This window comes from Hippopotamus amphibius, chromosome 3 (assembly GCF_030028045.1).
Source record: "Hippopotamus amphibius kiboko isolate mHipAmp2 chromosome 3, mHipAmp2.hap2, whole genome shotgun sequence".
In the NCBI taxonomy this organism is placed as follows: domain Eukaryota; kingdom Metazoa; phylum Chordata; class Mammalia; order Artiodactyla; family Hippopotamidae; genus Hippopotamus; species Hippopotamus amphibius.
In genome coordinates this window covers 127,584,656-127,597,735 of record NC_080188.1, presented here as the reverse complement: position 1 = coordinate 127,597,735, position 13,080 = coordinate 127,584,656, and the positions used below count along the sequence as shown (strand labels likewise).

Below are 13,080 nucleotides of genomic sequence, written 5' to 3'. Positions count from 1 at the left end.
AGGCTGGGGGCATCTTTTTATAAATTTATAAAGCTATATGGATTAAATCTGAATCTTAACAACATATACCAAATCCCTACTTGATAAGTGCTTAATAAGCTCTCATACATCTTTAAAGAAACAAGTAAGCTCAGGTTCTCAACTAGCCCCCTTCACGAAAGTATGAACACATACATATCCTAAACATCAACTGAACTTCAAAGTGTTGATCTCATTTTCTTTCCTTCCATATTTTTGAAAACCCATCATTACCACAAGATTACCCACTGTGGCAGGTACATATGCAGATGGATCACTGCCTACAGCCTTCCTATGTGGGTATGTGTGTTTGTGCTATAAAAATTATTTGAACACTTATTCATAAAACAGGACACTGAATACGGAGTAACAACCAGATACTCTGCCTACAAAGATAAAAGGCACAGTTCTAGCCCTCGAGAAGATTGCTGGCCAGTAGGGGGAGAGAGACATGTAAATAAATTACAGTATTACAATTCAATGTGATATGTATCCTATTAAGACAGATAGATAGATACAAATGTTATTAAAGTCCAAGAGGAAGAAGTAACAGAATGGTTGGTGAAGGCTCCACGTAAGAGAAGAAATGTTTCTTCATTTGGTATAACTTTACTGAACACCTACTCAGTGCCAAGGACTATGGATACAGACTCTCCACTGCCCCTCTATAGCAGTGACCTTTTTCAACTTTTTTGGGCTTCTCCCTCATCCAACTGGATTACTCAGGATCTCCTTATTAATTGGGGGGTGGATAATATTTTTCAAACATAAAAGTTTACAGGACTTCCCTAGTGGCGCAGTGGTCAAGAATCTGCCTGCCAATGCACAGGACACGGCTTCGATCCCTGGGCCAGGAAGATCCCACATACCTCAAAGCAACTAAGCCCATGAGCCACAACTACTGACCCTGCACTCTAGAGCCCAAGATCCACAACTATTGAGCCCACGTGCCACAAATCCTGAAGCCCTTGCACCTAGAGCCTGTGTTCTGCAACAAAAGAAGCCACCACAATGAGAAGCTGGTGCACAACGAAGAGTAGCCCCCGCTCTCCGCAACCACAGAAAACCAGCACAGCAACGAAGACCCAATGCAGCCAATAAATAAAAATAAATTTAAAATAAATAAATAAATAATAAAAGTTTATAATCTTTTATTTATAAGCTTATAAATAAAAGCTTATAATTAGAAAATGTAGTAATTTCATTACACCTCATGAAGGATTTTAATGGGAACACCCTAAAGTACTACAAAAACAGTAGTAATCACTGCCTTACACTAAGTGAACCTTGGGCCCAAATTTTTACCTTTTGACGTAACACTGCCCTCAAAATAATAAGAGGCCTGAGCACAAGGAAAAAGGAAGACACATGCTTAGTTTTAACACAACTGCTTTAATGTATACAAAGAACGTGTACTAAGCAACTGATGTGGCTGAAAAGCTTGCATTTCTTTTGTTGACAGTTCAGCCTTCAAATATTTTCTGGCTAACTGAAGATCAACTTCTGCAGAGATCAACAGTACACAGAACACTTTCTATATATGAAAAACGTTAGCAGATCACAGTAATTCCAACAAGACAAAGTAATCCATAAATAGAATTTGGCAAGAAGCTTATTCACACCTGTCTCTTTGATTTAAAAAAAAAAAAAAAAAGAGCTGAGAAGGCAGAATGCTCAAAAGAGGAATAGACAGCACAAAGTGCACTTTTCCCCTAAAAGTTCCCTCAGGACTAATGTCAAATACCTCCTATATACAGAATGATCCTAAAATTCTGAGTCAGGATACACTTACTCAACCACAAATATGTCCTCCAAAAAACCAACTGGCTGAGAAATGAGTTAAAGTGCTGGATCTCTTCCACCAACACTCCTTGCTTTTCTGCATACTATGGTATAATCAACTGTTCACTGTGCTTGCTGCACAAGTAACCATGATATCCCATAATTCTGTAAAAGAAAGAAACTGTGGCTACAAGTAGCAAAATTGTTCTCTGAAATTCAGGATGAAGACAGGCATCTCAACACTAACTTGAAGAGAAATAATCTTGAGTTCAGACAATAGAGAAAAAGCACATTTTTATTCCCCTAAAGGTTTTTACTAGAATATACATACACTCTTCTTTTTGGATACTGGCAAAAGCAGTACTCATCAGTATTACACGTTCTATGAACACGCAAATGTTCAATCAGTTTATCCTCCAAAAGTAGCCTAGTCAAACCATTAGAGAAACTGGAAGTGACAACATTTGCCAATGTCCAAGTCACCTTGGGGGTTTTCTTTCTTAAGTAACTGGGAAATAAAGATGTGTACTTCCTCACTCACCTTCTATCCTGCTCTTTCAAATCTTCATCTCCTTCTAGTAACCACATAATAAGTTTTAAACTTAGCACTCTTACTATCTGACATTCAAAAATTAATGAGTTAAGTGTAATCATTACCCAAAAGGAATATAAAATGTTTGCTTTTTCTAATTGTTCACCTCCCAGAGCAGAAAAGGGAATTTTGGAAGGCCTAATCACTAGGAAATAATCTTCAAATGACCTGCACACAACCAAAATGGAAAATGCCACCCACTAAAAATGGACATAATAATGAACTCAGAAATATTCGGCTTCTCCCTCAACTCAACAAATTTCTTTCTTTCTTTTTTTTTTTTTAATTTATTTATTGGCTGTGTTGGGTCTTTGTTGCTGCACACGGGCTCTCTCTAGCTGCTGCAAGCGCGGGCTACTCTTCATTGTGGTGCACGGGCTCCTCATTGTAGTGGCTTCTCTTGTTGTGGAGCATGGGTTCTAGGCACGTGGGCTTCAATAGTTGTGGCGCATGGGCTTCAATAGTTGTGGCACATGGGCTCAAAAGTTGTGGCTCACAGGCTCTAGAGCACAGGCTCAATAGTTGCGGCACATGGGCTTTGTTGCTCCGTGGCATGCGGGATCTTCCTGGAGCAGGGCTCGAACCCATGTCCCCTGCACTGGCAGGCGGGTTCTTAACCACTGCGCCACCTAGGAAGTCCAACAAATTTCTTAACTTTATTTTCATTAGCCAATGAACATCCACTGAGATTCAAATACTCCCTGAACACTCATGTTTATGGCCTGGTTTGTTTCTATAGCAACAGACACCCAGAACACAGAGAAACAAACATAATGCCTAGTTTTTTCACCGTCTTCTGTAACTGATGCAACTGTAAGTCATTAGTATGATACATAGTGCAAGCCATGCCATTCAGTTCCTAGAAGGTAAAAATTAGTATATTTGTAGACAAAACAATTTATAGAAAAAGCCCCTAGAAGTTTACCCTAAATCTAAAGGGGAAGTAAGAGTGACCTTCACTGACAAAGTACCGTGAACCTAAAGGATAGTTTGTCTGGAAAACACTAACTCTAGACATTTACTCAGTAAATGATATAAACCATTAAATGTGTCACACACGCTGCTTCTCCTAAATTTTAGGTGAGTTTGGGGAGATAGCAAGCAGTCACTTGAAGCCAGAAGATATTACCTAAATGTACCTATTTCCAGCCTCGCTATACTCCTCTGATCAGGATGCTTTTCTTTCTTTCTTTCTTTTTAAAAAATGTTTTTATTTATTTATTTGGCTGCATCAGGTCTTAGTTGCTACACGTGGGATCTTCATCGTGGCATGTGGCATCTTTTGCTGTGATGTGCAGGCTCCAGAGCATGTGGGCTCAGTAGCTGTAGTATATGGGCTCTGTAGTTGTGGCACACAGGCTCCAGAGCGCACAGGCTCAGTAGTTGCAGCACATGGACTCTCTAGTTGTGGCGCACGGGCTCTAGAGTGCTCAGGCTCAGCAGCTACAGCATGCGGGCTTAGTTGCCCTGCGGCATGTGGGCTCTTAGTTTCGCGACCAGGGATCGAACCCGCGTCCCCTGCACTGCAAGGCAGATTCTTAACCATTGGACCACCAGGGAAGTCCCCAGGATGCTTTTCTCTATGGCCCTCCTCTCTGGAGCTATGATTAATGTTTTGATTCACAGACAAAGGTCAATCTCTTAAACAATACATGACCTCTTTCAAACTGTCAAACTTGAGATTTAGAGGAGTCATGAAATTTCATGTTTAGGAATAGCAGCTCTGAAAAGAATTCGCAAAAGATCAAGAGCTGGTATTTTAAACTGTCCCTCACAAACACATATACTCCTCCCCTCTCCCACTACCATGACTACATTATAATCCTGGCAAGCCTCTTTCCTTCTCATCGTTCAGTCATTCATTTGTGCCAACTAAGGTTAAAGCACAGGAAAGAAACTATGTCTTTACTTCTGAATTTACCTAGGAATGTTAGCATAAGAGTGGTAAACTGACCTACAGCATTAAGAAGCCAAGAGCAAAAGGAATACTTAATAAAGCAGTTATACTCAAGCTATGAGAGAAACCAATAATGCAAGTTAATGACCATGTTTGCTAAATTTCTCCAGACATCTAAAACATTACCAATCACCTTCAACCAAGTGACTATTCTTAGAAAATTCACCTTCAGTTATGACCCTATTTATTACTTATTATCTTTAGCAAAACTACATAATGAGAACAAAGAAACTGGAGTCAGAGTGGGTGTGGGCCTGGGTCTAGGTATCAGCACTTTGAGCTTCAAATTCCCTAAGTTTCCATTTTCTAGTGTGATAATGTCAAGAATTTCACTTAACGCACAGGATTGTGGTGAGGTTTAAATAAGAACATATGCACAGGTACTCCGCAAACTGTAAAGTGCCCTACTCATAAACAGAGGCTGAATGGAGTAGTGGCAGAGTCTAGGATTCAAATAATGGTTCTGCCTCTCACTATATATGAGCTACTTAACTAATAATTAAAATAGAAGCCATCGCATAGAACTGTATGAGGATTAAGTGAGATAAAAGACATAAAGTAGCCAACACAGGACTTCCCTGGTGGTCCAGTGGGTAGAGCTCCATGGTCCCAACACAGGGGGCCCGGGTTCCATCCCTGGTCGGGGAACTGGATCCCGCATGCGTGCCACAACTAAGAAGTCCACATGATGCAACTGAGAAGTTCACATGTCACAACTAAAAGATCCCGCGTGCTGCAACTAAGACCCAACGCAGCCAAGACAACTAAATAATTTTTTTTTAATCTTAAAAAAAAAAAAAAGTAGCCAGCATATGCTCAAAAAGTATTAGTGATTATGGTTTTGAACAGGAATCAACACTGGACTGGGAAATGAACTATCTTTCCCAAAAAGAGTGGTTTATGTGGCCAGAGACCAGTCATACTCCACATGCCTTTTCTCAAACAGCATTAAACATCAGATAAGATTTTCTCCTTCTTTATCATCCCAAGTAGCAGGTTTCTAATAAGTTTTCTAAGTCCACCCCTTTCAGGAGCTCTTTTATGGTTCCACCACCTCTAAATCTTCTTACACCAAATATCTAATCCTAGGGATGAAATTTCATGAAATTCAACAACTGTACCCTCTCCATCCCCACACTGCCAGCAATTTAATATGAAGTGGTCATTTCTGGAAGATGTTATTTGGGAGAAGCCTAAAAGCCTAAATGGTAGAGTTGGTTCTACTGTTGTTGATTTCTGGGTAGAAGGAACTTAAAGGAATGGTCATATGCGAACAGGGGAAATGTAGGACCAGAAGATAGAGGAGCTATGTGCTTATATAAGAACAAGTTTTTGGACATCAAGACAGATCAGAACAGAAGGCCAAAGACAGAGTAAAGAAGAAAAGAGAAGTGACCAACAAAAAAAAAGAAGGTTCAGAACACAGTTCAGTTCTTGATGTAAAATAAATTTCATACCTGCCTGCCTTTGTTGCTCTAAAATCTCAGAAGGTGCTAAAGAAGTAATCATTATATACATTTACAGAAAATAAGAATTAAATCATCTTTTGCTATGATTCTCTTCTATTGTTGGGATGTAATGAAAAGTATGCAACTATGTTAGAATTTTATACTGCCAACAGAAAGAGGAATAATCAAAGAAACTGAAGTGATTTAATAAACTGTAATCCATCCTTCACTATACTTGTTAGGAAGCTTGTTTAGTAGTGGAAGGAAGTTCCTGAGGGAGACAGAGTTAAGAATCAGAGCAGGGACCTAAAAAGCTCTTTTCCCATCATCATCCTCATAGAGATTCTAAGTGTGTCCCATGGCCTTTGTACTAGGACATACATGTCCTGAGTACTACTGTAGGCTGCAGTTCTGTCCAAGACAGATCAGAAATAAACAGAAGAAAGCAGCTATTTTCAAGAAGCTCATAATTTGCTTGGAAAACAAAACCTACTTAATTAAGAAAAGACTAGAGGCACAGGCAAGAGCAGAATGAGAACAAGAACCTAAAGCAGGTTTAGACAATCCAATTTCACACAGGTGCATGCTGCTATGAAATGCTACAGCTAAATATCAATGTGACTAGATGTTACTACATTTTCTATCATAATAATAGCTAACATATGAATACTTCCTGTGCTAAGCATTTTCAAGCCCATTTTTCTAGCTCATTTATAATCCTCACAACAACCCTATGAAGAGAGTAAAATGTCAGTTTTAGTTATGAAGAAAGAAAGAACTGAAAAGGTTGGGAAACAAGCCAGGGTTACTTAACAAGTAGCTATGCTGGGATGCAAATCCAGACCTAACTATCATTAAAACAAAAACAAAAACTAAAACAAAAAAAAAACCTATATTCTAGTCAAACTCACAGAAGCAGAAAGTAAATGGTGGTTGCTAGGGACTGAGGGAAGGGGGAAACAGGGAGTTGCTGTTCAGTGTGTATAAAGTTTCAGTTATATAAGATGAAAAGTTCTAGAAATCTGTTGTACAACATTGTACTTATATTTAACAATACAGTATTGTACATTTACAAACTCATTGAGTATAGACCTCAGGTTATACACATGTATATTTTTTAACCACACACAAAAAAGTATGACTCCCCTTCTGCAAAAAAAAACCACAAACGGGCAAAAAATAATATGAAACAAAAAAACAACCCTAGAGATGTCCTTGGTGGTGCATAAGATTCTGTGCTCCCAATGCAGGGGAACCAGGTTCGATCCCTAGTCAGGGAACTAGATTCCACATGCATGTCGCAACTAAGAGTTCACATGCCACAACTAAGGAGCCCACGAGCCACAACTAAGACCCAGTGCAATCAAAGTATTAAAAAAAATAAAACAAAACAAACAAGGCTACATTCTTAACCCCTATACCAGAAGTTCTTGAACTTCTGGTCTCAGGAATCCCCTACCCTCTTAAAAATTACTGAGGATCCCAAATAGCTTTTGTTTATGTGGGTCATACAGGTCAATATTTAGTGATTACAAATTAAAATGGAAGCATTTTCTAAATATATAACTGCAAAACAAGACAATGTCTTGTATTTTCACAAAGTCTCAAGGAAAACTTCAGGATTTCAAAGTAATGATTCACTGGACCACAATGAAGCTACAGAGATTACAGCAGGTATAATCTAAAGTAGCCAGGGAGAGCACAATATGAATACTGAAAACTGAGCTAATCTCTGAAAAAACACATTTAAATCCTACTACTTTACAAAATTTTAGAAAACACAAGAATACACAAATACACATTCTATTAACCCTGAGAGCGATATCATCATACATCATGTAGTTCTACAAAACCACAATATTTCTGGAAAATCTCCACTTATTAGAGAATGAGGCAGAAAAAGGCAAATAACATCTTAGTATAACTATGAAAAGTTTTGACTTCACAGATCCCTATACATAAAAGAACCTGAGTATATACCATACTGTGGGAACCACTGTTCCACACCAATCTTCTTTAAACCATGGGTCATAAAAATCAGTTTAGGTCAGATATGCATTTTTTAATGAAATAATAGAACAGAATGAAATGGAGAGTATCAGAAAACACAGTATGGGTAAGTAGAATTTCCTGAAACTTTTGTTACAGTTATATATACCCATGTGCATAAGTGTACTAGATCCTAACAGAAAATGTATTTCCTACTAGAGCTCAGTCAAAAACTGAAAAACACTATACAAGATACTAATTTCCCTATACTACTGCCAAAGCAAAGGCTATACACACATAACCTATAACCTGTATACTGAAAATTAAGAATTTGTGATAAGCTAAATATTCTCCAACATGAAAGCAATTAAAGATTTCAGATAGATAAAATTTCTATAAATTGAATAAAGTCACAGTTCACCTTACCATGATATCATGCCACAGCCATCACTAAAGCTTTTCCTACCACCTTCTCTTCCACAGTCAATTCAGGTAAATAGGAAGGCAAGAGAGGTTATCCAAGCTCCATCAGCCACAAATAAAGGCGTTCTTTCCTTCCCTCTAAACAGAACTCTTGCTCTTAATCACAGGTTTACTAAATGAAGCGCCTGCCTTCACAGCAAACTGGTCAACAATCATTTTGCTGCTGGCATTATGGTTACTGCTCTCATCCTCAATCTACAGGATTTCCTGGGTCAAAACGGCAGCATTCAGACAATGGTTCAAGTTGTAGATCTCTCTCCGTATCCTGGCAAAGGCAGGCCTGCATCTGGCGAACTGCAACAAATGGAAACAGCAGATAGTGAAAGGCAGAGCCTGTCTGCACCAACAGCTGAAGCTCCACCCACAGCCTGGGCACAATCCAGGACACCCAGAGATCTCAACAATGGTCTCCCTGAGAGGCTACAAAGACAAACTCTACTGGAGGCAGTGAATGAAACATAACATCACTGCCTCTTCCTCTCTACCAGAACTCAACTATAGAATTTTATCTCAGAAAGAGTTTCTCTCTCTATTAGTCCAAACAGACCAACAAAAGCCTGATGAAAATTATCAGAGAAAAGGCAGTGAGGCAGGGGTAAGTTCAGTGATATATCATAATGCCATATACTTTTTAAAAATTGTGGTAACATAAACATAATGTAAGATTTCTCATTTTAACCATTCTTAAGTGTTCAGTTCAGTGGCATTAAGTACATTCACACTGTTATGCAACCAATACCACTATCCTTCTCCAGCCAGAAGTTTTACATCATCCCATACTGAAACTCTGTACTTATTGGTATATACTTTTTTCAATGATCCTATTTTTCTGATATCAGCCTACCCTAAGTTGCAAGTGCACCCCTGTCCAAGGAGAGACCCAGTCCCACCACTGTCTTCAAACGTGGAGGGGAAAAGGCAAATTCTGTGAGAGCAGAAATCCTTCTTTTTACTGCTGCCTCCCAAGAATCTAGCACTGCCTGACAAATATAGATTCAAATATTCATGTTACATGGCCAAAGTACTACCCCTAGAGAACTTACTAACTGCAAAAAGAAAAATATACCTTTACAATGGAAAGATCCGCTGGTTACCACCTTAACCAGCCGTCACTACTAGTGAGACAACCTAGCACTGTGCACCTTCTGACTTGATACAATTTGAAGTGCTCAATCACCCAGAAAGCATCTTTGCCAAAATGTCTGACATGAATCTAATCCTCTAGACTTAAGTTCTAGTTTACGAGGAATACAGTTTAGGAAAACAAATTAAAGTATACAATGAGGAAAGAGACAAATCCAGAATGAAGGACATTTTAGAAGACAATGTCATTCACATGAGTACAGGCAACTGATCTCTGACAAAGGACCAAGGGCAATTCAATGTTTTCCTGTGGAATGGACAGTCTTTTCAACAACTGGTGCTGAAACAACTAGATAGTCATGTACAAAAAAATCCAAACACTGACCTTACACCTTTCACAAAAATTAACTCAAAATGGATCACAGACCTAAATGTAAAACAAAAAACTATAAAATTTCTAGAAGATAACAGGAAAAACCCAAGGTGCCTTTGGATTTGGCAGTGAGTTTTTACATACAGTGCCAAAAGCACAATCCATGGAAGAAAAATTTGGTATGCTGGGCTTCATTAAAATCAAAAACTTGGGGCTTCCCTGGTTGCGCAGTGGTTAAGAATCTGCCTGCTAATGCAGAGGACATGGGTTTGATCACTGGTCCGGGAAGATCCCACATGCCTCGGAGCAACTAAGCCCGTGTGCCACAACTACGGAAGCCTGTGCGCCTAGAGCCCATGCTCTGCAACAAGAGAAGCCACCGCAATGAGGAGCTCACGCACCACAATGAAGAGTAGCCCCCCACTCTTCGCAACTAGAGAAACCTGCGTGCAGCCGTGAAGACCCAATGCACCCAATAAATAAAAAATAAATTAATTTAAAAAAAATCAAGCGTCGGGGCTTCCTAGGTGGCGCAGTGGTTAAGAATCCGCCTGCCAATGCAGGGGACACAGGTTCGATCCCTGCTCCAGGAAGATCCCACATGCCTCGGAGCAACTAAGCCCGTGTGCCAAAAACAAACAAACAAACAAAAATCAAAAACTTCTGCTCTGTGAAAGACACTCTTTAAGAGAATGAAAAGAGAAATCACAGACTAAGAAATAACATTCACAAAAGAAGTTGAAAACTTATGTCCACACACAAAAACCTGCACACAAACATTTATAGCAGTTTTACTCAGAACTGTCAGAACCTGGAAGTAACCAAGATGTCCTTCAATAGGTGAATGGATAAACAAATTACGGTACTGCCAAACCATGGAGTATTATTCAGCAATAAAAAGAACACAGAGGCATAGAGGAACCTTAAATGCCTGTTACTAAGTGAGGGAAGCCAGTGTGAAAAGGCTACAATACTGTATTTGGATTCCAACTACATAACATTTTAGAAAAGGCAAAACTATGGAGATAATAAAAACATCAGTAGCTACTGGTGTGACAGGGAGGAGGAGAGAGATGAATAAGTGGAGCAAAGCAGATTTTTAGGGTAGTGAAACCCGTTCCGTATGTTACTGTAATGGTGGACACATGACATTATGCATTTGTCAAAACACATAAAACTATAAACACAAAGAGTGAACCCTAATATAAACTATGGACTTTGGGTGATAACGTTGTGTTAGTGTAGGTTCATCAAATGTAACAAATGTGGTACATTATTATTAACTAATGCAAGATGTTAATAATAGAGGAAACTGGGGGTCAAAGAGGGGATATGTGGAAACTCTGTACTTTCTGCTCAATTTTTCTGCAAATCTAAACTGCTTTAAAAACAAAATCTTATTAGTTTAATAAAAACAAATCCATGTCACAAAAACAAAAAAGATAGTGGAACTGTTCAGAGTCAGCAAACTTTTGTTGTAAGGGGCCAGAGAGTAAATACTTTAGGCTTTGTGGGACCTAAGGTCTCTACCATGCATGACTCAACTCTGCCACAGCAGCATGAAAACAGCCACAGACAACACGAATGTGTAAGCATGGCTTTATCTACAGACACTGAAATTTGAATTTCATATAGTTTTATATGTCATAAAATACTATTCTTCAGATTTTTTCAACCATTAAAAAATGTAAAAACCAAAGAACTGAAAATAGGTATTGAAACAAATACTTGAACACAAATGTTCAAAGCAGCACTACTCAAAACAGCCAAAAGGTGGAAACAACCCAAATGTCCATCAGTAGGCAGATAAACAAAATGTGGTATACCCGTATCAATGAAATATTATTCAGTCATAAAAAGGAATGAAATATTGATACAGGCTACAATGTGAATGAACCTCAAAAACATACTGAGTGGAAGAAGCCTGACCCAAAAGGTCACGTATTTTATTATTCCATCTACATGAAACATCCAGAATAGGTTAACCTATAGGAACAGACAGTGAACTAGTGTTTACCCAGAGCTACAGAGAGGGGCTGATGGGGACTCTGCTTTAACAGTACAGGGTTTCCTTTTTGGGTGTTTAAAATGTCTTGGAACTAGGGAGAATGTACTGAATGGTTAATTTTATGTTATGCGAATTTTACCTCAATTAAAAAAAATGATATAGGGAAAAAAATGTAAAAACTATTCTTACCTAGTGGGCTGTACAAAAACAGATGGCTAGCCAGTCTTGACACAAGGGTTGTAGTATGTCAACCTCTATCCTAGATTAAAAGAGACTAAAGAGTCATAATTAAATACAATGCATAAACCTGGACTGAATCCAGAGTTTTAAAAAGCCAGAAAAAAGCTATTTAGGCCATTTGGGAAAATGTGAATATTAGATATCAGGGAACTATTGTTATTTTCTTAGGTTATGACAATAAATTTGTGATAAGGTCATACCCTTATTCTTAGGAAAGACATGTTGAAATATTTAGGGGTAACAAATATGTGTCATGATGTGCAAATTACTTCCAAATAATTAGCCTCAAAAAAGTATATATAGAAATAATGTGGCAATTTTAAAAAAACATTTGGGGACTCTACTCTTTCAACTTTTCTGTATTAGAGCTTTTTGAACTAAAAAAGTTTGGGGATAAATATATTTTGTGAAGTTAGAAACCTGGCTCTAGACAGCTGAATACAAAGGTTGATGACATATTAAGCCTAATGTCCCAAATTCCTTGGGAATAAGGGCTTATGAGAACTGGGCTGAGGAATATACCTGGTTCCAGGATCCTTTCCTGGGACAGAAAAGCATTGCTTTTCCAAGCACAGGCTTAACCAGGTAGGAAGACTGGTAGGACCCGTTCCTTGTGGACACAGGTATGAGATGCACCATGAGCACTACAAGAGGAATTCCTAGAAAATAACACATGCACACGTGCGCATGCGCGCACACACACACGCACAGAGCAATCCTATATTCTCACTGCCTTACAAAATTAAATTTCAAATGTGTTTCCCCAGCAAAGGGAAAAAAATCTGACTATAAAAGTTAAATGATGGCTTAAGTATTGTTACTGAACTAACATCACTCAGTGCCTATGGAATGAGCCATATGAAATTCTACAGCAAGAAAAAAGAAGTACTCATCCCTGGTGCAGGTTCTTCTAGACCAGTGGGGTCCAACAGAAAGTAATGTGAGCCATATATATAATTTTTTTTCTAGTAGCCATATTTTAAGGTGAAATTAATTTTAATAATTTATTTATTCTGATAAATCATTTCATATGTAATCAATAATATTCCAGCGTTATCATTATAATGATACCTCAGATTATGCTAGCCACATTTCACATGCTCAACA

General features: G+C 38.4%; 1 protein-coding gene across 6 annotated transcripts in view; it reads right to left on the bottom strand.

Annotated features, from left to right (window-relative positions):
- KDM2A (lysine demethylase 2A) overlaps nt 1-13,080 on the bottom strand; it is a 105,720-nt gene that overhangs the window by 59,631 nt on the left and 33,009 nt on the right. Inside the window, exon 2 of one of the 6 annotated variants that reach the window (XM_057725709.1) lies at nt 8,213-8,563. The exons of the other annotated variants lie outside the window; for them this stretch is intronic. Coding sequence (XP_057581692.1) covers nt 8,213-8,215 — 3 coding nt within the window. The 5' untranslated portion in view covers nt 8,216-8,563. The remainder of the gene's footprint in view (nt 1-8,212; nt 8,564-13,080) is intronic. 6 annotated transcript variants of the gene reach the window in all.